Below are 25,331 nucleotides of genomic sequence, written 5' to 3' on the forward strand. Positions count from 1 at the left end.
AAAATGCGTGCATCCTTAGGAAGTACAAAGGACTCCATCATGATGCCTCCTTGCAAGGTCTCATTATAAGAATCTACTTTCTGATGCTGTCAGTTACTCTCAAAACATGCAGTTAGTTTTGGTAATTTTGACTTTACTACAAAATTAACAACGTTAACATTGTCATGTACACACACTCTTAGTAATCTTTCAAATAAATCTAATGGCAATTATACCCTAATTGTGTAGCAATTGAGACTGCCATAAATTCCCACCAGATTAAGATTTACTGAACAGCAATAAAATATTAAAACAAAAGTTGGAATATGTAGGAAATACTCAAGGAATAAATTATGGAAAGCAGTTGGAACCAACATTCAGATAGATGTTAAGACCTTGGAAAGGATGTACAGGAAATTTCTGACTTCAGTTACAGGGCAAGTCTAGAGAAACTGGAGTAATATTTCATAGAGCAAAAAAAGTTGAGTATTGAGAATTAATACAAGTGTTGAAGATCATGAAAAATTTTATTAGATCAAATAAGGAAAAGTTTTCTCAAGTGGTATAAAAGTCCATAACCATACAACACAGATTTAAGGTGATTGGCAAACAAAAGAGAGACAGGGTTTTATGATCTGGAAAATATTGCCTGAAATATTGGTGGAAGCAGAAACAATAACTTTCAAAAGCAGATTGAATAAATACTTGAAGGAGAGAAAGTTGCAAAGCTTTAGAGAGAAATGGCATTGGAATTGATTGAAGTGTTCTGTCAAACATCCAGCACAGGCACAATGGATCAAATGGCCGATTTCTGTGGTGCATAGTTCTTTGATTCTGTGTAGCCTTTTAGTAGAATTTCAAATAGTAATTTACGTATGCCCAGGGACACTCCTTTGCCCAATTTTTAAATGAGATGTTAAAACACTTAAATGGCAGACCAATGAATTCCATTTGAAACTTAATTCCTCAAATTTTCATACTGTGTTTTGTTTTTATTGATGACAAAATTATATTCAATCCTTCAGAACAAACTAGTAGACCATCTTAAGCATTTTGCTAACCTTTCAAATTGTGACTTGTAAATTACTATTGCTTGTTAGCCACATCAAACTGCTCGCTGTGGGCAAATTTTTAATCTGCTTTGCAGAAAGTTGTACTTTGTAACAGTATCAATGAACGGTGTAAGCATTGCAGATGTACTACTGGATATTGCTAAAACGTCATTACAAACCATGGTTTCTGTGCCTTCATAGGCCTTCAAGACCTCCTCCTAACATGAATGATACAATGTTCTCCCATTCAGTAATTACCTCAGGAAGCCCCAGCCCTAATAAGAGGTAAGTCAGTCTGTTCTATGCATCTTGAAAAGGTAAGGATAAAATGAAAACTATTAGAACTTTAATTTAAAGCACAATTAATTAAATCTCTTTGGATTAAATACTATTGACTAATTCTCTTTCATAGTTAACATTTTTCAGTTAAAATTGTATTTTTTTTAATGGGATGGGTGGGGGTGAATACCAATGGCCATAAAATCTAGCCCTGTGTGTAAAGTTAGGAATTCACAATGGAAAATCATAAGTTGGTACAGCTTAATATAGTTTAAATTTTTGAAAACAGGAATATTATTTCCAGTTCACCATTTAAGATTTCTCAAACAAGCAATGCTCTTGTATGAGGTCATTGGTAAAGTTGCCGTGTTCTGTTGGACTATTTAGCCTTTCTCTCATTAGAGAGAGACCCCTGATGCTGATTTAACCTGAGAGCCATCACTCCTCAGGTGAGGGGAAAGGCTGAGAAGGAGAGCCATTCATAGTAACCTCAGCCAGTGTGGGATTTGAACCCATGCTGTTGGCATAACTCTGATTGCAATCCAGACATCCAGCTAACTCAAATAAACTGAGCCCAAGATCGTAGATATGAAAGAGTTAATGTATAAGTTAAGAGGAAACTCCACTCTGACATAGCATACTTGGAGCAGCACTTGGCAGCTTGCGGCAGTTGGGCCCAAGATCTTCATTGAAACACGTCTTCCTGTTTTTAGTAGTAGTTAATTTGTCAAACAGTTAAAGCAACATGTTATATAATAATTTGAGACGTAGTAAGTCACATCTTGTTATCAAGGATAAGAGCTTTTTCTGCTTCATCCTTCAACATTGACAATGAGAAAACCCTTACACTAGTATAAGAAAGAATTTGGTGGCAATACCCTGTGCCAACTACAAGTGGTCGATACCCAGGCATCACTTCATATTATAACAAGATGATAATGATAGCATTCTCAACACTCTTGTAAGAAACAAGATCTGTCTTTTTGCTGTATTTCTCAATCCCTTCTCTCAATGAACAAATATTATGTGACTGCAATCTATTTGTGCTATTCACTTAAGTGTATTTAAATAACATGCCTGCCTTTTATTTAATTTATTCATCTGAGGATTGCCAGCATTTACTCCCCACCCCCCCACTCGCTAACTGTCCATGAGAGGTAGTTACTGCAGTCTGGGATGAAAAAACTTGCACTGTGATGTTCAAGAGGGCAATCTAATATATTAACTCAGCACTGATCGGGAGCAGGAGATTGTGTAACTTTAAGAGATTGACTATGCTCCTGATAACATTATCCATATAAGTGAGAGAAATTTTGGTGTTCGAATTTAGACAATTGTTAGCCTGCACTTTGTACACTGCAGCCACTGTGAGACTGTTGTACTGGGGGGAATACTTAAGGACGTGAATAGGATGTCAATCAAATCTGTTGGTTTGTCCTGAATACAATTGTATTTGGAGTTGCACTCATTCAGGCAAGTTTGGTGCATTTCATCACATCCCTGGATTGTGTTTTGTGGAGGTAAGTGGCTTGTTGGGCCAGATTGATCTTCCTGGCCTGCAAGCTGTGCTTAAAGAAGTTTGCTGTCCTCCGTTCACATCTTCTCATCTTCTTTAAGCTGCTGGGTTTCCTGAGGCTTAGGAAACCAGGCTCCTATGACTAAAAATGGAATAATTGTTAAAACAAAGGCAAGAAGCCACAACATAATATTAAAATGACTACCCTTCTTCTCATGAATGGGTTGGTCACACACTTTAGTCCCATCTCCATTAAACAGGAAATCACAACTTCAGTCCATTATTTTTGGGAAATTATGGTTCAGCCTTGTCTTTAAAGAGCCTTATACATATCATCATATTCTCAGAATGGGAGAAAAAATGTTCAAGTTGATAATGGATAACAAATGAAGATCCAAACTGTTGAATGGAAAGTTACAGATGAGTTAGTGGATCATTCAGATATTTCCATCTGTTTGCTGCACAACCTTTTTTTTTTAAATTTGAGGTATTATTGTCACATGTACCAAGATACAGTGAAAATTATTGTTTGCATGCTAACCTGACAAATCATAGCTTACATAAGTATATTAGAATAATAGAACATAATGATGAATGTAGTGTTTTGGCTACAGAGAAGGTGCAAAGAAAGATCAACTAATATATAAGATATCCATTCATAAGCCTAATAACAGCGGGGAAGAAGTTGTTCTTGAAACTGTTGGTATGTGTTTTTAAACTTTTGTATCCTGCACCTGATGGAAGAGGGTGGAAGAGAGTAGAACAGAGGTGAGAAACTGTAATTTCCTTCATTCTGATAAAATATAACTAATGTTTGTATGCACTGTCTGAATTATATATGTGAATTATAATCTGTATATGAAAAAGATTAGTCTATATTGGATATTCTGTTACTGATAAAAGTCACTGTTGCTGAGACTGTGATAATGACTAATTGAAAAAATTATAAAGTGCATGATGCCTTGGGGGACCTGTTCATGGTTATTTAATTCTGCGTTCAGAATTTTCTGGCTGCCTCTGACCTAGATTACAATTTCTTCTTGGAGCAATGAATGCTTAGGGAAAGAATAAAATAAAAATCCAAAATAACTAGATAAAATGTTGATACACTACCTTTTGCATTGCACATGTAATGAAATGAATCAGGCATGATTGCCAAGCCAGTCATAGAGTCGTCCAGCAAGGAAATAGATCCTTCAGTCCAACTAGTCTTTGCTGACCTGCAAGGAGTCCACATAGACCCACATGCTTGCGTTTAGCCCATATCCCTCCAAACACTTCTTATTTATGTACATATCTGAATGCCTTTAAATATTGTAATTGTACTCACATCCACTACTTTGTTTGGAAGTTAATTCCACATAAGAATCACCCTGTCTAAAAAAAAATTGCTGCTCATTTCTTTTTTTAAATCTTTCTCCTCTTAGCTGAAAGATATGTCCTGTAGTCTTGAAATCCCCCACCCTAAGTAAAAATACAACTGCTATTCAACTTATCTATGCCTCTCATGATTTTATAAACCTCTATAAGGTCACTCGCCCACAACTTCCTCCGCTCCAGTGAAAGAAATCCCAGCCTATCCAGCCTCTGCTTATAACTCAAATCCTCCATTCCCAGCAACAACCTATTTAATCTCTCTGAACCCTCTCCAGCTAAGTAGTATCTTTCCTATAACAGGATGACCAGAACTGGACACAGAACTGGCACCCAGAAGAGGCCTCAGTCAATTTATCTTTCTTTATTTGACAGCAATATTTAACTCTTTCACTTGTAATGGAACAGACCAGACCCCCTCAAAATATTTTAGTAAGGTAACCTAGACCCTAATCATTTCTTATTTTACAAGCAAATGTGACATGCTGTGTTCTAGATATAATGCATCTGGTCACACTACTTGACATTAAGCAAAAAGACAATTTATTTGAAAACTATCGTTAAAATACAAACAAAAGAAAGAACTTAGAATAACTTAACTCCATTGGAAAACTTAACCGAATAATAGATATAGTAACTATTACTAATTAACTCTTCCAAAATAGTAACATCTCAGAAACACATCCCTTGGCATAAAGGCAATTTCAGACACAGATTCTCACATACTGTTCTCCAATCCAAGAGAAAGAATTATCAAGAGAAAATTCAGAGAGAGTAGCAGCTAGGAGACATTTACTGAAGCTTCCAAATCTGTTGAGACCCAACAACTTCTAATGCCATTGAAAAACTAAAACCCAGAAATCCTGATCTGTGAGATACATTTTTAAAAACCTCAAGGCCCCAAGCTGTTTGCATTACTCAAGACTGCTCGATGCCTCTGCCTTACAACCTCACTTCAAAATAAAACAGGACAAAATAACCTCTGAAATCCAGAGCATCGTCACACACTTACATGCTGAAGTTTTTTAAAATTGCACATTTTGTGAGAGAATGTCCTCATTCAAGAAGGGGAGCAGAGACAACCCTGGTAATTATAGACCAGTGAACCTTACTTTGTTGGGGGTAAAGTGTTGGAAAAGATTGTAAGAAATAGGATTTACAATCATCTAGAGAGGAATAAGTTGATTAGGGATAGCCAACACGGTTTTGTGAAGGATAGGTCATGCCTCACAAACCTCATTGATTTCTTTGAGATCATGACCAAACAGGTGGATGAGAGTAAACCAGTTGATGTGGTGTATGTGGAATTCAGTAAGGCATTTGATAATGGTAGGCTACTGCACAAAATACGGAGGCATGGGATTTTGGGTGATTTAGTGGTTTGGATCAGAAATTGGCTAGCTGAAAGAAGACAGAGGTTGGTGGTTGATGGGAAATGTTCATCCAGGAGTTCAGTTACGAGTGGTGTATCACAAGGATCTGTTCTGGGGCTACTGCCGTTTGTCATTTTTAAAAATGCCTGAGCTGAGGGCGTAGAAGGATGGGTTAGTAACTTCGTGGATGACACTAAGGTCGGTGGAGTTGTGGATAGTGTTGAAGGATCTTGCAGGTTACAGAGAAACGTAACTAAGCTGCAGAGCTGGACTGAGAGGTGGCAAATGGAGTTTAATGCGGAAAAGTGTGAGGTGATTCGCTTTGGAAGGAGCAACAGGAGTAAGGAGCACTGGGCTAATGGTAGTGTAGATTCTTGGTTGTGTAGATAAGCAGAGAGATCTCGGTGCCCATGCACATAGATCCCTGAAAGTTGCCAGCCAGGTTAATAGGGTTGTTAAGAAGGCGTACGGTGTGTTAGCCTTTTTTAGTAGAGGGATTGAGTTTCGGAGCCATGAAGTCATGCTGCAGCTGGACAAAACTCTAGTGTGGCTGCCTTGGAGTATTATGTACAGTTCTGGTGAATGTACATTATTGGAAGGATATGGAAGTTTTGGAAAGGGTTCAGAGGAGATTTACTCGTATGTTGCCCAGTATGGAGAGAAATTGTATGAGGAAAGGCTGAGGTACATCTGTTTTTGTTAGATAGATGAAGGTTGCGAGGTGACTTAATTGAGATATATAATCAGAGGGTTAGATAGAGTGGAAAATGAGAGCCTTTTTCCTCAGATTGTGATGGCTAGCATGAGGAGACATAACTTTAAATTGAGAGGTGATAGATATAGGACAGATGTCAGAGAATAGTAGGGGCGTGGAATGCAAAACCTGCAACAGTAGTAGACTCGCCAACTTTAAGGGCATTTAAATGGTCATTGGATAAACACATAGATGATTAGATTTGATTCCCTACAGTATGGAAACGGGTCCTTTGGCCCAATAAGTCCACAATGACCTGCCGAAGAGCAACCCACCCAGACCCACTCCCCATATCTACACCTGACTAATGCACATAACACTATGGGCAATTTAGCATGGCCAATTCACCTAACCTGCACATCTTTGGATGGGGAGAATGTGCAAACTCCACACAGACAGTTTCCTGAGGCTGGAATTGAACCCAGGTCTCTGGTACTGTGAGGCAGCAGTGCTAACCATTGAGGAAATGGAATAGTTTGGGTTAGATGGGCTACAGATTGGTTCCATAGGTCGGCACAACATCGAGGGCTGAAGGGCCTGTACTGCTCTGTAATGTTCTGTGTCCTATAAAAGAATTCCTGATTATAGATCCCAGTTTTATTTTCTGCCAGATCTTCATTTGTCTAATAGAGGTTGTTGCAATACTGAATTTGACCAAATGGAACAAAGGGCAGATTTTCATCTTTAAGGCAAGATTGAGAGTTGGGCCAACTTTGCAATCTCACCTCTTGCTCAGCAGTGCTGACCTGTGCTATTCTTTACATGGAGTGGTCGGGACATGCTGGAGTCAGAGTCACCAGCATCTGAATCAAACTTGAGGTGGGAATGGACATGGACAGAAGCAAAAGCAGGCAGGTTAGAAGAATGAACTTGATTTGTTGGAACAATGGACCAACTGTGTACGTGTGTTGAGCACCCTAACCCTGTCCCATTTGATCTGGGTGTGGAGGAATGGTTTTTTGCTAGTTTGTATCCAGAAATTTACTTCCAAGTTTTCCTATTGCCCTTATTTGACTTATTTAATTAGTTAATCAGTTAAAAGCAAATTGTAATTTATACTCAAAGCCAAAAGCATCTAAAAAGAAACACGTCTAAACATATTTAATATTGTGGAGTTGTCATAAGAACATTTTATCTGAATTTTTGAAACTAATCCAATCTTCTCTTTTGGAAAAAGACATATTTCATCCAACCACTATTTGATGTTAGTATCTTTATAAAATATTTTACAGTCACACACTTTGGGTTTCTTTGGCACATGACCATCTCAATATCATTATTATTTTATACAAATTGTTTGTAGAACCATAGTCTCCTCATTCACTGAAAGGAAGGTTACCTGTTTTTTTCTTCATAGCAAGCATCCAAGCCCATAACTATACTTCAGAACACAGCGGATACTCAAACCCTCTTGCTTGAGAAGCATTTAATTTCCCTCCAAACAGTTCAATAAAAACCAGTGTTGGTAAATGGAATAGGTGGAGAGTATATTCCAATCCCATTGTACAAAGTCTAAAGTTGTGATTTGTTGAATTGAATTGAATGGAATTCATGTGTATTCAATGTAAAATACATTGAAAAGTTTATACCATTGCAATGTATTGGTGCCATTCTCTTAATTTAAAATACAGTAAAGAAAAAATACTTAAAGACAGTCCAACTTGTCCTGCTGTGCCACTACAGTCACAGTCCAAGCACACTGGCCCACTCCAATCCACAGTCTGAGCCTGCTCCTCAGATTATCCAGACAAGTGGTAATTGTGGAAATTAAGAAATTTGTGGACATAATTGACAGAATTCTTGGGAAGTGATTTGTCCGGAGCAAAATTCATAGCTTCACCAATAATCATGGAAAGTCCAGTTGAGTTTAAAGAAATGGAACAGTTGTAAGAACAGGTCCAAATATTTTCCATCATGTCTACGTGTAGTGATCAGAGGAATGGCTCAACAAAAGGTCCCTAGAATAACACAAGTATATGTCTAACTGTTTAAGAATGAGGATAATTAAAAAGAAGTACTTGGCACATCTTTGTTAACTAAGGCTCAGGAAGCAGATCCAGAGTCAAACAAATTAGAACAGACAGCTTATGCTAAAGCTTGAATGATTTCCTGAGTGTTGTTATACTAAAAATGGAATCCTGCTGAGGAAATGGAGATATCCTCTTAGATCTGTGGATGATGAATGGAAGGGTTTTCTCCCAGATGTTATAATGACATGTTTGAAGTAGCACATGACATTCCTATGGCATGACATAAAGGAATATGGAAAACACAAGTATTGATAAACAGATATTTTACATGGCTAAGTCTTTACAAAGATGTAGTGCAGTTCTGTAAAACATGTCTGGGCCATCATCATAGAATTGTGTCATCTGCTGGAGCAAAATGTGTGCTGAGAAGGACTAGGTAACAATCCGAACCAGGTGGCTTTCAAGGTCACAGCCGCTCTGAAATTTTATAGCATAAACTTGTTTCAAGGAGCATCTGGGGATCTGTTCAGCATCTCCCAGTCCTTGACCTTAAAATACATATGGGATGTATCTGATGCCATTTTCTCCAGATCACAGCCATTCATAACCTTCTCCCAAAGTAAGAAGAGTCAGACACCCCAGCTAATGGGATTCTCCAATTTTGCTGGTTTCCCCAGATGTAGGTCTCTATCAAATGCACCCACGTTGCTTTCAGTGCAGCCTGGCACCAACCTACCTAGGTCATCACCAAGGTAGGCCTCCACTCCATTGTTCTTGAAATCAAATGTGACCATTAGTGTCATGTTTTGGAGGTGTATGCCAGATATCCTGGGTGCTGTCAAGATTTGTATACTATTCGGATTTTGTTGGTAATCTGACAAACAGCCTACTGGGGACAAAGGATAAAACTTTTCTGCTGTTGTTGTTGATCTTTCTGTAGCTGCGTAAACATCTCGTTATCCATCTGATTGTACACTTGATTTTTTTTTTGAATGATTCCACTTTCAAGTATCTGCACATTACATGTACTACTGATTAGAAGGAGGTAAGACTGAACTAAGCGCATATCACGACATTAAGGTTGGTCTTAAGGTTTCAGCCAACTTTTCATATCTGAATGTTGTGTAGTGAAGTGCCGTTTGAGAGTAATTCTGTGAAATCTCCTTTTGGCCCTTCTATTATTAGTCATCCTCCAATGTTGCAGAGTGCATATGGACTGTTATGTTGCCTTGAAGTGTTTGAGCATCTTGTGGATGAGTGTTGACCTGCAAAAGGAAGCACTTAGGTCTGCCTAGAAGAGCTGCACAATGTGCTATGATGGAGATTGAACAATTGTTCAATGTATATCTCTAAGCCTTGAATGGTAATGCGTACCATTGAAAAGCTGATACATAGAATGAAACTTTCTCTCCCGAGATATATGAAATAATCACTGATTCAGGACTCCCACTCACAAGATGGGTGTATGTGTGGAGTAATATGTGCTGCCCAGGCCTTAGCTCAAGTCTTGTACCTTGTGTTTAGCCTGAGTCCACATTAAAGTGAAACAAGTTAGCTCCACTCATCACTGTCACGGTTTGGGAATCCCTCGCATCTGAACCTATCCACAGTCAAGAGATTAGTATTCATGAGAGATGAGCAATGCTTTATCATTACAACTTCTTTCATTCTTGGGATGTCTGAAGAGACTGCTCATCTTTCACACAGGTGTCACTTTGCCAGATCTGACAGCAAAATAACACTGGAGCAGGCATTTAAGAATGTAAGTGAACACATGTTTCCAAAGTACAAGATTATTTACAATTATGTGGTATAATGCCACCTAAGTGTCCTCAGTTAGCCTGGAAAACTTAGTTGTCCCTGATAGTGTTTTGGCTCGCAAAGCCTAGAAATGCTGAGACTGCCATGCTCAGGTACAGTCCACTTTCCTCAATTTGAATTGTTGTAGGTTTTGAGATCACAGGCAGTAAGGCGATAGAGGAGCTGTGCATTGTGTAAGATATTTCTGAGGATCCCATATGTGACATTTATTTTTCCCTATGGGGGCCAGCTGGCACCATTCTTTTTCTCTGAGAGGAAAGGTGCATGTGGAGTGAGATCACAAACCCTCGCTCCCTCTTGCTTTGCTATTGAGGCTGAGCACCAATAGCTAAAGAGACTAAGTGCAGATATGTATGAATATTTGAGAGACACTGAGTGTATTTTTATTCAGACAGCCAGATGCATACATACGAGAGCCAGCATGCCACTGATATCATTGGTAGAATCCTCCAACTTTTGACCCAGCTTACAGAGTGCCTCTGACAACCTGCCTGCTGAGCTTCCCCTTGCATTTTGATTAAGTAATTAACAACCAACACCATAGGAATGTCATCTACCTGGAGCTGAGCAGGTGCTTGTCCTGCAACAAGTCCCAGAGAGCTGGGGCATATCTTGCTCCCAAGTCAAATCAATGGGTCCTCCTCAAGAGTGAAAGTAGAGTTAGGAGTTCCTATCACTGACATTATTAACATAAGTGAGTGGTATTAGGAGAGCTATGCAAAGATGATCAAGTTGGCTCTTCCCACGAGTGATTCTGCTCCTCACTGGCCAGTTCTAAACTTCTTGTAGTGATTGAGATTCCTGATGCCTTTTCATGGGCTAATTTTTCCTGCAGTGACATAGGGGGACAAGTGGTCAGTGGTATTGATGCAGCAGGCGCAAAGGTGAGGTGTCCATTATGGGTATTCGTGAAGCACAAAGGTCAGAAAGAGTTAGTAGCTTAGGAGGAGGAACTGGGTGACAGCCATTGAGTAAACAGGGTTAAAGACAAAAAAAACTGCAGATTCTGGAATACAAAGTAGACAAGCAGGAGGCTGGAAGAACACAGCAAGCCAGGCAGTAAACAGATGCATGAAATGGTAAGTGTTGTAGACCATGAGCCTTGGTTGAGATGGTTTTGCAGAATTATAGTGACTAGTAGCCATGTGAGTATGAGGAAATAGAAGATGGTAGTTCCTTGCAGAGTGAAGAATATCATTGACCTGCTACCTGCTCTACTGGGCATTCCTTCAAACCGAGGAGACAGCGCTCTCTGGGCTGCAAATCATATTCATTCTATGAGAAAGGTCACTACAAACCATGATGGCCCGGGCACCATGAACTTTAGTTAACAAAACTTTAACTAATGGGAAAATGCCTCCTAGAGAGTTGTTATGGTACAGGAGACTACTCAGTCCATTTTTTAATGCTTATTCTTTTTTCTTCAAATCAAATTTACAGAATTCATGATCCCAAATAGTATCCTAAACAGTTTGCTGTTTAGAATACGAACACTTGTTTGAACATAAAAAAATGAACACACTATTCTATTGGAACTACTTTGCTGATACTTCATATGATATTCTATTTTTAAGATTTGTATCTAGTTACAAAGTAACATCTGATATGATTTAGATGCGATTTTCATCTTCACTTTTAGGAATGCACATAGATAATTTAGATGACATTTTTGCATTCTGTTTGCTGTAATGAAAGCTTCAAGTCTTAGTTCTGTTCTAATGATGTATGGATGTGAATTCAGCATATTTCCTAGGTTCAGATGAATTGCTGCAGATCTTGAGTTAGGTGCATTGTCCCACATTGGTCAAAGTCTCAGAAGACCAGAGAATAATTAGTGTTTGATGCATATGAACAAAGTGCTAACTTTAACTTTGTAAATTCAGTACTTAATAGTAATGTCTTGGTGCTAATAAATTAAAATAATATCCAAATGTCTGACAATATATTTTTTGCAGAAGTTTAATGCCAATCTGTTTGAGCTTTTCTGAGATCTTAATGTTACTAACCATTTCACTGTAACTTTTGAAACCCTCAATATATTACAACAATAACGGAAATACTAGCAATTGCTTTAATACATGGATTTTTCTGAAAAAAAATCCACATCCCTTGTACCATCAGAAATAAAGTGTTTTCTGCTTTCTAAGTCACTTATACTTTATTCTTGGTTTAATTTACTCAGGTTACTAGATGAGATGAATGATGAGCATACTGTCATTCAGCTGTATGTAAATGAGCTTATGAAAGATGCACGGTCAGTGATCGAGGCCAAACTTTGATTTTATTAAATAGTCTCTAATACGAAGCCACCTGCTTTATACCCCATATAGATTGCGGTAGTTCTGGGTCTGTGATGAGTTTAACAATTAATATGCAAGTATCCTTTTTATTGACTTGAGATAATAACATGTTTGAAATAATTTTATATAGAAAATATAAATATAGAAAATAAATACTTTATTAAGGTTGCTTAAGAAACAAAGTTGAAAAATTCCATACAGTTCAAAGGGTCAAATCATCTGGTGTGTAATTTGGTAGACATTTTATTGAAAACTTTGAAAATCCTAAAATCTTATTTACAGATGAAATATTTCAAAATAATATGAAAGTATAATTGACTATTCTTAAAAATAAGGAATGAAGGATAATTTGATCTATGTTTTTTCTTCATTGGAGTGATTAGAATACATACATCCCATTTAAAGGTAATGTCATAGTGAACAGCAGTCAGTCCACACATGGAATGATAGGAGATGCATTCTAGATGTTTCCCATAGGGAACATTGAAAGACTTGCAAACTCTAGGCCACTTGCTCACTGGAGAATTCCTGCAATCTAGTGTATATTTTGAGGGAAAACCTGTCTCTGTTTGGCCATCTGCTGTACTTTAATTATTTGGGAAAGGACCATTTAATTAATATGAGATGATATTAATCTGCTGGAAGAAATCCTACTTTCTTTTGCTCCTGGCTATCAGAAGTCACCAACTATGTTCCACAATAAGATTGATGGCCACTGCTGATATTGCAGGAGACCAAGGAGAAACAGGAACCAGAGATCCAAAATCAGGCAATTTTGGATTCCACTGGGGCCAGGTTGACACACTCAAGTGAGAGTAGTGGGTGGAAATGGCAAAACCGATAATGGGAGAGTGTATGGGGTGCCTCCATGTAGTGCAGAATAATCTTTTCACTAATCAGCTGCTAACAGTGTTAAAACTACTAGGCTATACATTGGGTGATGGCCTGTCCTTCTGCCTGTTAAATCATGGTGGGAGTGGGAATTGGCTGGCTGGTGATTGGACCACCACAGATGGTATGGTACCCTCATTTACAGATCCACCTAAATTGAGCCTAAAGACTACATAACGTAATGATGTGCAAATGTATCAGCAGTGGAAGGCATACCATCAGGTTGTATGGGATATTTTTATTTTAACAGATTATCAAATGCTGAAATTATTACTTCAACACATCATAATATTTAATTAGCAGTAAAATGGGAAATTTCAGAGTTTTGCACAGAACTACATTAATTTCATACTGTAAACGCCTGATCCTTTTGCATAGTGAGTCTGTACAAAAGTTTGTAGAATTGTTAGAAGAAGTAACTTTTCTAAGTCATTGCAGACTTCTTTTATTGCCTAAAAGAATGAATGCTGCCTCTTTTGTGCAGGATAAAAGTGATCAAACCAAATACTCGTCTCAACTTTGTTACTAAGTTAAGTGGCAGATGTGTGAATTAATGAGTTGCAATTTTGTCACTTAAGAGATTAAGAGTCAGTTTATGCCATTTTTGCGAAGTGTTGTTACCTCAAAAAGGAGACTTTTAATATTAATTTATAGTAGCTGTTTAAGCTCACAGACCCTGTTGCTTGCTTATTTCAGTAACTTCCCTATTATCTGGTAACCAAGCATCTGAAATTTTCATGCAACTTGCAAATGTTTCAAAGAAAACTTACTATTTTTGTAAAGTTTCTTCAAAAATGTTTATTTGAACTTGGCGTTCCAGCTTCTGATACTGTCAAAGGATTTGAAAATGTTCTTAAACATATTGAGCAGCAAAACTGCTTTAGTGAACAATCATTCACAATTTGTGCATGAGTGAAGGAAAGCTTGTAAGCAGGCACAAATAAAGAAATTGTTCAAGGCTACTGGGCTTAAATCCCCACTCCCTCAGCCCTTTACATCAGCTACTGCTCAAATGCTAGTTGTGTTGATGACTGAAATATTGTCAAGCATTTGCAGAACCTACTGAGGGAATTGCACTGACCTTTTGACATTTAGATTTAAGATTCTTTTTTGAAGTGTACAGTCTTGGGATTTTATAAGCTTTTTTCTCATGCAACTGACAGATTCGGGTAACAGGTATCACCCCATTTTCCAGATAACAGGGAGCTTACTCTAGTTTGGTTAACATTCTTTCCACATTTATAAACTAATAAGAAAGTAATAGTTTCACTGTAGGAGCTGCAGAATTATGTAGAATATGTAGAATTAGATCATGTGCTGCAGCAAGATTTGAATCCCTAATGTGACTACACAAATGGTGAAGAATGTTTCCTGAGCACTTATGACCTTCTGATCTCAAACTTTGCCTATAATTTTTAAATATACATAAATGTGTAGTTTTGATCTTAAATAAAACCTGTTATTGCATGGTGTATAGAAGCAAATGCTGCATATTTAAAGTTGATACACATGCAGTGGTAATTGATGATTTCATAATCATTAAAGAAGATAGAATAGAAATGACAACTTCAAATGTCTGAAAAAAAATCAAAATTCCCTTGTTAGCATTTGGACCAGATCAATCATTTGATAGAAACCATGTTTTGGGACAGAATCTAGATTGAGTATACTTCCTCTTTCTTTTCATTCCGTTCGAATATCTAATTGCTGGGCAAGAGATGGTTTAATCTGATGTTCTTATAACTGTGCTAAGAGTTTTGGTAAATTGTTAGTACCAGTCATTTGATGAGAATGCCTGACATTAGCATGTCAGGATGTCAGACTTTAATGAAAGTGAACACTAGAGCTTCTTTTGGGCTACGACTTAGAGATGAATGGGTACAAGAACTAAGCTAAAAGGCAAATAGAAAGCTGGCTTCTGTACCTAGAGGAATATGGCACATGCCATATTTCAGCCTCAGTTAAACCACATCATGAGCAGTTATAATTTTAAGCACCACAATTTAGGAGGGTTACTTTGGCCTTTAGACAGAGTGCAGTTTTTATTATCTAGATTGATGTCTGGATTCTAAGGGTTAAAGTACAGACTCCCTATAGTACAGAAAGAGGTGATTCATCCTATCAAGTCTGCACCAACCCTCTGAAGAGCATCCCATCCAATCCACTCCATCCCATAAATCCGCATGGGGTTTTTACCACGGCTACCCACATAACCTGCCTGGACAGGTTCCCTGGACACTATGGAGCAATCTTTTAGCATAGTTGAGAGTGTGTTTCTGGAAAAGCATAGCAGGTCAGGCATTACCCGAGAAGCAGGAAAATCAGTGTTTTGGGCCAGAGCCTGATGAAGGGCTCGGGCCCGAAACGTTGATTCGCCTGCTCCTCGGATGCTTCCTGACCTGCTGCGCTTTTCCAGCAACATGCTTTCAACTCTGATCTCCAGCATCTGCAGTCCTCACTGTCTCCTAATTTTTTAGCTTTGCCAATTCATCTAACATGCACATCTTTGGACTGTGGAAGAAATTGGACCATCTGGAGGAAACCCACCCAGACACAGAGAGAACATCCAAACTCCACACAGACAGGAGTGGAGGCTGAAATCAAATCTAGATCGCTGGTGCTGAGGTAGAAGTGTTAACCACTGTGCCACTGTGTTGCCCAAGTATGAGAAGAGATTAACTAGGCTAGATTGTGATCCTAGGGGAGAAAGTGAGGTCTGCAGATGCTGGAGATCAAAGTTGAAACTTTATTGCTGGAACAGCACAGCAGGTCAGGCAGCATCCAGGGAACAGGAGATTCGACGTTTCGGGCACAGGCCCTTCTTCTAGATTGTGATCCTAGGTTGGTTAGATTGGTGGGAACTGTTTCTATTAGTTTGGCATTAAGGACTAGGGAGCATAACCTAGAAATTAAATCCAAATCTTTCAAGTGTGTAATTGTGAGATACCTTTTCATAATCGGGGTGGTAGAGGAATGGAATTGTCTTTCACAAATTTGAATTGGAATTTGAAGATTTTGTTAACTGAAGATATTAAGGGATCTGGTCATGATCAGCCATGATCTTGTTGAAGGATGACTAGGCTCAAGGGCTAAGTCGTCTACTTAGTTTCTATTTTCCTAGATGAAGCATAGGTAGCAAAGAGAAGTTTCTATATGTAGAGGGAGGAAGTGATGGAGGGCTGTCAACAGAACACCCTGCCGACTAAGAATTTTCAGACCTCCAACTTAGACACCTCCAACATTGACTGAGGTGACATGTTTTACCAAGAATGTGGTGACTGAACTGTGCCAACTATACCTGCAGCCACAAGCAGGGGTAGGGCAGCACTGCTAGTGGTGTAAAGATAATGATATTCGTCAGTCTCTGTGCAACCAGATCCTTCCAAGGAAGCAGGGTGACATTTCCAAAATTTCATTATTTGCCATGGTTTAATGCACCAGGGAGTTACAGTGACCTTATCCAGCATGGGCATCAGCAGAGCGGCAGAGTGGGAATACAGTTGATGTTATCCTGAGAGAGGACAGCAGCTTACACAGAACCATTTCCACTGAAGGAGCAACTCAGAAATCTTTGTAATCTGCCAGAGTACCAATTGCTGAACTGCTATAAGAACCTTGGAGGCTCTTTGTTCACTAGTAAATGCAACCATATGAGCCTGCATTACACCAAAATGGGCTTGGTTGTCACAACATTAGTATGAATCTCTGAATGGTTTCTGCCTGTGCTAGAGTGGAAGTTGGGATATTAGCAATCTGACAGTTCTTCGTGGCTTTGTCTATAGGTGCTGTCATGGAATTGACTACTAGTTCCATACTGGAAAGGATGGACTCCTAACCTCTGCTCAAAACCTTGTGCCAAATTGGAGCTGGATTGTTCCTTGACATTGACCTGCCAACAAACCAATCATCTTGATGGGCACACTATCAGTGTTCCTCCTGTACACTGACCATCAATGTCTTTATCTCTGCAATTCAACTAATACAAGCCCTGTTCCTCCTGCAGCCCACTTGTCTACTGGAATGAAAAGTGCACGCAGTTCGTGAATCTGAAATAGTGGCTACAGTTGTTAGATTGAGTACCTTTTCAGCAAAGGAAGGTGTTGCCCTCACTCTAAAGTACAACTGCCTTGGTTAATTCAGCTTTTAATCTTGGACATCTAAAAGCAAAAATACAGAAGGGGAGGATTGGGATGAAGGAAAGCAGGTGTAATGGACAAGTGAGAAAATTTCACTTCATAACTGATCCAAACTATAATCAGTCATCTCCATTTAGGATCAGCTAAGCCAGTTTACCATTTTTATCAGTCTTAATTTGATTATTCTCCCAAAGCTTTGATATTTCAGCAAAATTTTGTTGGCCTATAAGGTCTTTCAGTTTATGTTTTTGGAATGTGGTTACACTGCAAATGCTATTACGCTTAACCTTTCCCACAGTATCATTATTTATTCTTGTTTAGTTTTCTTATCTCATTAAATAGCTTTCCTGATGAGATCAATGAAGTAGAGCAGAACAAACAACTGGCTAGGGCTGCTCCAGCTTTGCTAAAGGGCAAAGGGTGAGTATTGAGAATGTGCAGTAACTGGCATGAGCTACTAACACACACAAAAAAGTCATTTTGTTACATAACATGCTAACAAAATGCATCAATACTTACAGTTAACTCAGGCCACTAGCAGTACTGCAAAGATGTGCATTCCACAGAAGCAGTCAGTGTCATGGGCCAATACCTGTTTGGGTTTCCCCAGTGATAGCAGTGACAAATACTGCGCTGATATTGGTCGAAGTCCTCTCCTGGCTTGAGGAACTGTTGCTTGAACAGCATTGTTTGCATTAGGCAGACAATTTTTCCCCCAAGTATTTAAGAATTGCAAGCAATAGCACATATTGCCTGACATTTGTAGAATCATTTCTGCTATTTTAAATGTAGTATTAGAAGTCATGCATGTACTCATAGTTTCATAGATTAGACATTTCATTGAGGCTGGGATTTTATTGCGCCTTGGATTCTACCATAGGGTAGTATGTCAGGGGAAGGGTATGCCAACTTCTGCCTTTCACCTGTGGCATTTAACATCAGTGGCAACAATGCAAGGATCAGCCACCTTAGAGAGGAGGAATTGGGATTGAGATCTATCTACTAGGGTGTGATGACTCATGAGAGTGAGATGCCTTTCATCAGGGTCAACCCTTGTCACTAGAAGGTTCTTCATTGGCCATGGTTTGCCTAATCAGGCATTTTTTCCAGCAACAGTGAGCAAAGGCCCCATGATATTCTTAATTGGCCACTTAAGGGCCTAGGGCAGGATTGCCACATTCCCTAATTATGGACTGGCTACCTTCTGATAATCTGTCTGATTTTGGGGGCTAGTTCTTATCTCTTAAAAGGATGGAAGCCCCTATCCTGTCAGTTAAAATGCCCGCTGAACATAAAATGCAACTGGGGCTTCCATGACTGACTGAGGCATGATTGGCCCCAATTATCAAGATGGTGGGTGGGGGCGCCACCATGCTGTGAAATCCTGGCCTCGATCTCTTTGGTCCTGTCCAATAGTCCAATCAATTAATTGGCTAACATCCTAGTAGTAAAGTATGCTGAATTATGAATTGAATGCCTTGAGACAGAAGAGACAATACATATACAGATGCGTCATTGGTTTTGCTTCCTTTTTAATTTCTCATTTACAATTTATAATGTTTTTCCTTTTTATTCTTTTCTTTGTTTTGTTCCTCTACATTTCCATTATTCTAGGTTGCAATACAGCCTTGATATTGCTGATAGACTGGGTGATGAACATGTTCTGATTGGTCTATATATCAACCTCCTCCTGAATAATTCCTCACGGTTAGTTGAGGTTTCTTTTACCCAATATGGAAATAGTTACGTTTGGAGGAAATCACTTAATAATCTGTCAGTTCCATTGATGTAAGAATAAGTAAAACATGGTTCATTTATTATATATCCATATATCCTTGTGCCCACATTGCTTTATAAGAAGGTTTTGGCCTCCAGATTCAAATGTTTGTCAGAGAAAATATGAAATCAAGATATATAGAGTGTTCTGTTTTTGTATTGCTACAAGAATATCTATTGTTATCAGAAAGTTTAACTGTTAAATGTCACAACCTTCTTAATTTCTGACTATAGGTTTTCTCAGTTTGTCATTCCACTTCATTATATCCCAATGATTGAGAAAGAGCTTACAGTATTTCAGAAGGTAATTGGAAATGTACTGTATTTGAAAATGAAGACTAGAAACAGTTATAGAGAGAACAGTGGAAAACATTTGTGTAAGAATAAATAGCTCCAGGTGAAGATCTGGCGCCATTCACCAGCTCAATGACTTTTACACTCAAGACAGCCAATTTGACAAAAGAATTCTAAAACATGGAACTTCATTAACATTTGCAGGATGTCAAACATCTGTTTCCAGTAGAAGGTCCAATTTTAGTCCAATATGTCCAACATGTTTTGTCCAACATGTTAGTCAAATCAAATTACCCTTGTCTTTTTAAGTATCGAGATTTAGCAGTCTGAAAATGAATGATGTTTGCTGAATTCTGGTTTTCCAGAAATTGCAGAGTTTTCTGAGTTTTACAGAATTTTCCAAGTTTGTTGATTGCTTGCAAAATAACCATTGGTATGTTTTTAATCTCTTCAGTTGTGATTTTTTTTACTGTTTTATGTAGAACATTTGAACTAATCAGGTGCAAATTAACTAAATGTGTTAATTGCTGAAAATTGTGTATGGTTTACAATATGCTAAATGTGAGAGGCTGGGGTCAACTGTATGATTATTGGATTAAGTCTTGATTGATAGAGATTATTAGTAGATGGATTATGTGAGCATAATGAATTGAATAGTGAAAGAAGCCAGTGGTGCAGCTGTTTTATCTGTTATTTGATGATTAGCTCACTTAACAATTTGTGTGAATTGTATATCCTCCTGCATTGTAACCAGGCTCTGGAAGCAATATTTCTGACATCAAAATATTTTGTTTTAAAGGCTATTTGTCAGACATGCACAAGGACTTCCTTTTGATTTTCAGGGGCTCATTTTTCATTCACTAACTCCTTTATTTGATGATTCAGTGACATAGTAACATTAACTTTGATATGTATCAACCTTTTTTGTTTTCTTTTTAGAAAGATAAGCTAACACAAAACCAAAGATTGTATTTATATATAGTATTAAATAAGTTAACTTGGAATCTATAAATAAGATGTTCTGAAGAAAGGTTACTGGATTCAACATATCACTGCGTTCTCTTCACAGATGTTGCCAGACCTCCTGAGCTTCTTCAGCAATTTCTCTTTTGTTTTCAGATTTCCAGCAACTGCAGTTCTTTGTCTTATTATAATAAGATAGTCTTGTTGATTAATGTTAAAACCCCTATACTGGCTCCAATACAAACATTGTAATCAATCCTCTCCTCTCTTATTTTTCCCCCATATCTACTTTATATTCATTGCAACCCATTGGGTCCACTTTCCAATCAATTCCACCTCTTATGGATTATAAATATTTCTTTTTCCTTGAATTAGTATGTCTTGTGAAGTGTCCTAATGAGTAAATTGAGAAACATTTTGATAAAATGTGTCTTTTTTCAGCAATATATTAAGAATGTGAAAATATGAGTATAAGAAGAAAAAAGGTTTGCATTTACAGGGCTGGAATTTACCAACCTTCAGGGATGGGCTGGAATTAAGGTGCCTGTAAAATAGCAAAGGAAACTGAGGGCTGTATAGACATGGTATACCCATAGCTTTCCTGCTGCAACATTTTACCAACAGTGGAGTAGCTGCAGGACAATCATTTCACCGAAAAGCCAATTGAGCCATTTAAGTAGCCAGCTAAGAGCTTTTTCTCACTAACACTACAAGTGACCAATGGAACTTATTCTATATGGGGGGAGTCACCTGGTGAACCTTGGCAATGTCCCTGCAGGCTGTGGAGTAACTGGGACCCCAGTAGAAATGGCTGCCCTCATATTAACAGCACCTACTGTCCTCACCAAACTGAAGCTGAACAATCTTTCACCTGCCAAGCTGAATCCACTTAAGGTAGATTTCATGGTTGTGTCAGAACATACAAACTAGCATAGAAGGGAGATAAGCACTGATATGCAAAAATAAAAGTAGTTCTTAATTCTGCATATTGATTGTAATCCAACCATGAAATAAATTCATGTAGTAAAATTTTTTTTTCTGGACTTGAACTTGGACTTGGTTTTAGTAATTAGAGTAAAACATGACCTGAAAACTCCCAATTCTGGGTAAGGAAAGCCCCTGCATTGTGCTATATTTGAATAATGCTGGTCCACTTATTGGATTCACAAGATAAATCTAACAGAAGACCATTTAAGTTTAGGTTTATTATCAGATTTGACATATACTCATGAATACTGTGAAAAGTTTACAAGTCACCACTTATGTACCCATCTTAGGTACAAAGGTAAAGGATCTTGGTACAAAACAGAAAGAGAAAGAAATCAAGTCAAAACATTAAACGTTACAGTTCTTCTTACTAAAAAGTAGAAATACATAGAAACATGGTTTAAAGTTCAACACCACCGTCCATAAGTGCCTAGCCATGTGGGGGCTTGCACTCTTCACAAGGACTTGACCTCCTTCGCTCTGCTGCCTTACTAGCCTGTTCCTGCTACCACTGTCACAATGGAAAGCCTGTTCCTGCTCCCACTGATGCTTTGGGATGCCTGCTCCTGCTCTCGTGCCGGCCAACTCGCTCTGCTGTTAGCCTACTTTACTTGTGTTGAACCTTTCAAAGTGCTTTCCAATTTGTTCCACTCTTTTTTTTTACTCTTAACCCTTCAAATGGTTCTATTTCAATTATTTTTGAGTTCCCTTCAGAAAGTTACTCTTGAATCTGTTTCTGCCTTTAGGCAGTGAAGTCCCAAGTCCCAGTGAATTTCCTCATTTTGCTTCAGGTTTATTTATGTATTAAATTAAATCTGTGTCCTCTAGTTACCAACTATTCTTTTTATTTTGCCTTTCAATGCTATTAAATCTGTCTTTACCTTCTCTGCTCCAAAGAACACAAAACGAGACATCTTCCAGATTACAATTTTCAGCCATATTAATGTGAAGTAAAGTAATGTAAGGTTTCATAAATTTCCAGCTAATGTGTCCATTCTTATTTAATTCCTGAGACCTCATCATCATTACTCTTGTAAAAGGGATATGAATCAAATTCAAGAGATGACAAACGTAATCATGCTGCAAGCTGTACTGCAGTCTCGAGGACATTTATCAGCAAGTGTACTGAGCTGTAAAATTTGAGCACTGTGCAACAAATCTTGATCTTTGTAGTAAATGTTCTGTTCAAAGTATACAATGTGAATAATGATAAATTATTTGGTGCAGAATTATTTTGTTATGAATCTTGTAACCTACTTTATGCAGAGTGGTTATAATACATGAGAAGAATCAGTAATGGAATTCAATGCTTTTAATGGATATTATGTGAATCGAGATCAAATAAGTATCACCATGGTTGCAATATTCAATTGTTGGTGAAGTTGTGAACAGTAAAGCAAAGGATTCAGTTTTATTGTCGAGGTTTTATCCTTTCTTAATAGTGTCCTTGATAGTCCAAGCCGTCTAGATGAAGAGCATCGATTGATAGCTCGGTATGCAGCACGACTTGCTGCTGAGGCAGCATCTTCAGTGAGTACTGAACCAGCAGTCTGGTTTCTATCAGTTTCATTTTTTAATATGTCACTATATATATTCTAACAAATTCCTTAGCATAAGTGGACAGTGTGAAGTCCATTTTGTGCATTGTGTCCAGATTGTGCATCATAGAATGGTCAGAGCATAGAAAGAGATAATTCAGATAATTTTGTCTATACTGTTTCCCTGCAAGAGCAGCTGATTTAGTCCCACACCCCTATCCTTACCTTATACCTCTAGAAATAATTTTTCTTTAGCAGCTTATCCATTTTCTTTTATCAAATTCCCAGTTGACTCTGTTCCACCAGAATTTCACAAAATGGTTATGCTGCAGAAGGAGGCTGTTCGCCCCTTGTATCCACACTGCTTTTCTCTGTTTTCCATTTAACTCTGAATATTATCTCTGTTTAATTCATTATTCAGTGACCTCTTGAATGCCTTCATTGAATTTGCCTCCATTAAGCTTCCAACATGTGTTTTCCAGGCCTAACCACTAGCTGTGTCAAAATGTTTTTTTTCTCACTTCATATTTACTACTTCTGCAGTTCAGTTTACATGTGTGTTCTCTCCTTCTTGATCTATTTACAAGTGAAGAGTTATGATTTTGAGAAATTACATGAAATTTCCACTTAGCGTCCTTCTAAGAAAAACATTCCCATTTTCTTCAATCGGTTTTCATAACTGAAGATTTTCTCCATTAATTAATATTATTCTCCTAAACCTCTTCTGTATTCTCTCCAATGCATCCTTGTAGTTTCCTGAAGTGTGGCACACAGCATTGTACACAATACTCCAATGAGGTCTAACTTCTATAAGTTCAGCATCTGCATTTCTTTTATTAATAAAGCCTGGCATACTGTATGTTTTATTAACTGCTTACTTAGTGACTTATACAAATACACCAGGTCTCTTTGTTACTCTACACCATTTAACATAGCACGTTTATTTTAGTGTACCTTCATATTCTTTCTAACAAGATGCATCATCTCATACCTCTGCATGGAATTTCATCTGTGTACCCACTCCATCAACTTTTCAATGTCCTTTTGTAATTTTATACTCTTCACTTCACAGTTTATAACATTTACATGTTTTATGTCATCTGCAAATGGGTATTTTCCCTCTGCACACCAAAAATTTATTTAGGGAAAGTAACTGCCTCAAAACCCACCGCTGAAGAATTCAACTACAAACCTTCCTCCTGCCTGAAAAAATCCATTAAGCATTATGCTTTACTTTCTATCCCTCAGCCAGTTTGTGTTTGTGTTGCTACTGTTTCATTTATTCCATAAGCTCTAACTTTTCTCAAAAGTCAGTTGTGTGGCACTTTATCAAACCTCTTTTGGAAGTCTGTGAACGCCAATTATCGCAAATAATTATTTCAGAGATTTGCCCACCATTAAAATAAAATTCACCTCTCTCTAATTGCTGGGTTTATCCTGGCAACATTTTTTTTAACAAGGGTACAATATTAGAAGTCCACTTCTCTAGCACCATCTCTGACTCCAGTGAAGATTGAAAGTTTATTGTTAGTGCACTTGCAATTTCTACTCATATTTCTTTCAATATCTTTGGACACTTCCACTTCACATATCTAAAATTTGAGGTGTCAACCTGATGAAGCTAAGATATAAGAACACTTGCATGCATGATTTCACACATATTACAAGAGGAGCATTCCATGTGGCGAAATTCTCCTGTTGTTGTTCTGGAAGGACTGTCTGAGGGTTTTTTTCAAAAAGTAAAGCTTTCACAGAATTAACTTAACCAGTATCTGCCTCTATTTTGAAACCCAAATTCCAGAAGTGATATTTATACACATTTAGATTTGTATATTTTTAATTACATAGCTAATGCTGGGGACTGTCTCCTTGGGTGGCTACGTTCTGTTATTCAAGCTATTGCTCCTGTCATGGGAACATCGGAATAGGAGTAGTTCATTCAGTTCATAAATAATTTTAATCATCTCTAATCTTGTTCCCAGTGCAGCATCTTTGCCAACTGACTTTATCTTAGGAAAGTGAAAATTAAATCAAATCCCCCTCACCCTATTGTTGCAAACAGAATCTATTGCAACACTTTGGCTTTTCTTTCAAGGTACTATTGAGTGTCCTTGATAATTATGTACCTGTCAGGCAGGAAGGAAAGGGTCGTGCGAGGGAGCCGTGGTTTAATAAGGAATTGGAGTCCCTTGTTAAATGGAAGAGGGCGGCCTATCTCAAGATGAGACGTGAAGGTTCAATTGGGGCGATTGAGAGTTATAGGGTACCCAGGAAGGACCTGAAGAGAGAGCTAAAAGCAGCAAGGAGGGCACATGAAAGGTCCTTAGT

The 25,331-nt window shown here is 38.0% G+C and overlaps 1 protein-coding gene across 1 annotated transcript in view; it reads left to right on the plus strand.

The window, feature by feature from the left end:
- dtna (dystrobrevin, alpha) overlaps positions 1–25,331 on the plus strand; it is a 198,586-nt gene that overhangs the window by 122,942 nt on the left and 50,313 nt on the right. Inside the window, exons 10-15 of the mRNA XM_043689334.1 lie at positions 1,233–1,316; positions 12,301–12,372; positions 17,788–17,865; positions 19,060–19,152; positions 22,908–22,995; positions 23,849–23,859. Coding sequence (XP_043545269.1) covers positions 1,233–1,316; positions 12,301–12,372; positions 17,788–17,865; positions 19,060–19,152; positions 22,908–22,995; positions 23,849–23,859 — 426 coding nt within the window. The remainder of the gene's footprint in view (positions 1–1,232; positions 1,317–12,300; positions 12,373–17,787; positions 17,866–19,059; positions 19,153–22,907; positions 22,996–23,848; positions 23,860–25,331) is intronic.

This window comes from Chiloscyllium plagiosum, chromosome 4, assembly GCF_004010195.1.
Source record: "Chiloscyllium plagiosum isolate BGI_BamShark_2017 chromosome 4, ASM401019v2, whole genome shotgun sequence".
Lineage (NCBI taxonomy): Eukaryota > Metazoa > Chordata > Chondrichthyes > Orectolobiformes > Hemiscylliidae > Chiloscyllium > Chiloscyllium plagiosum.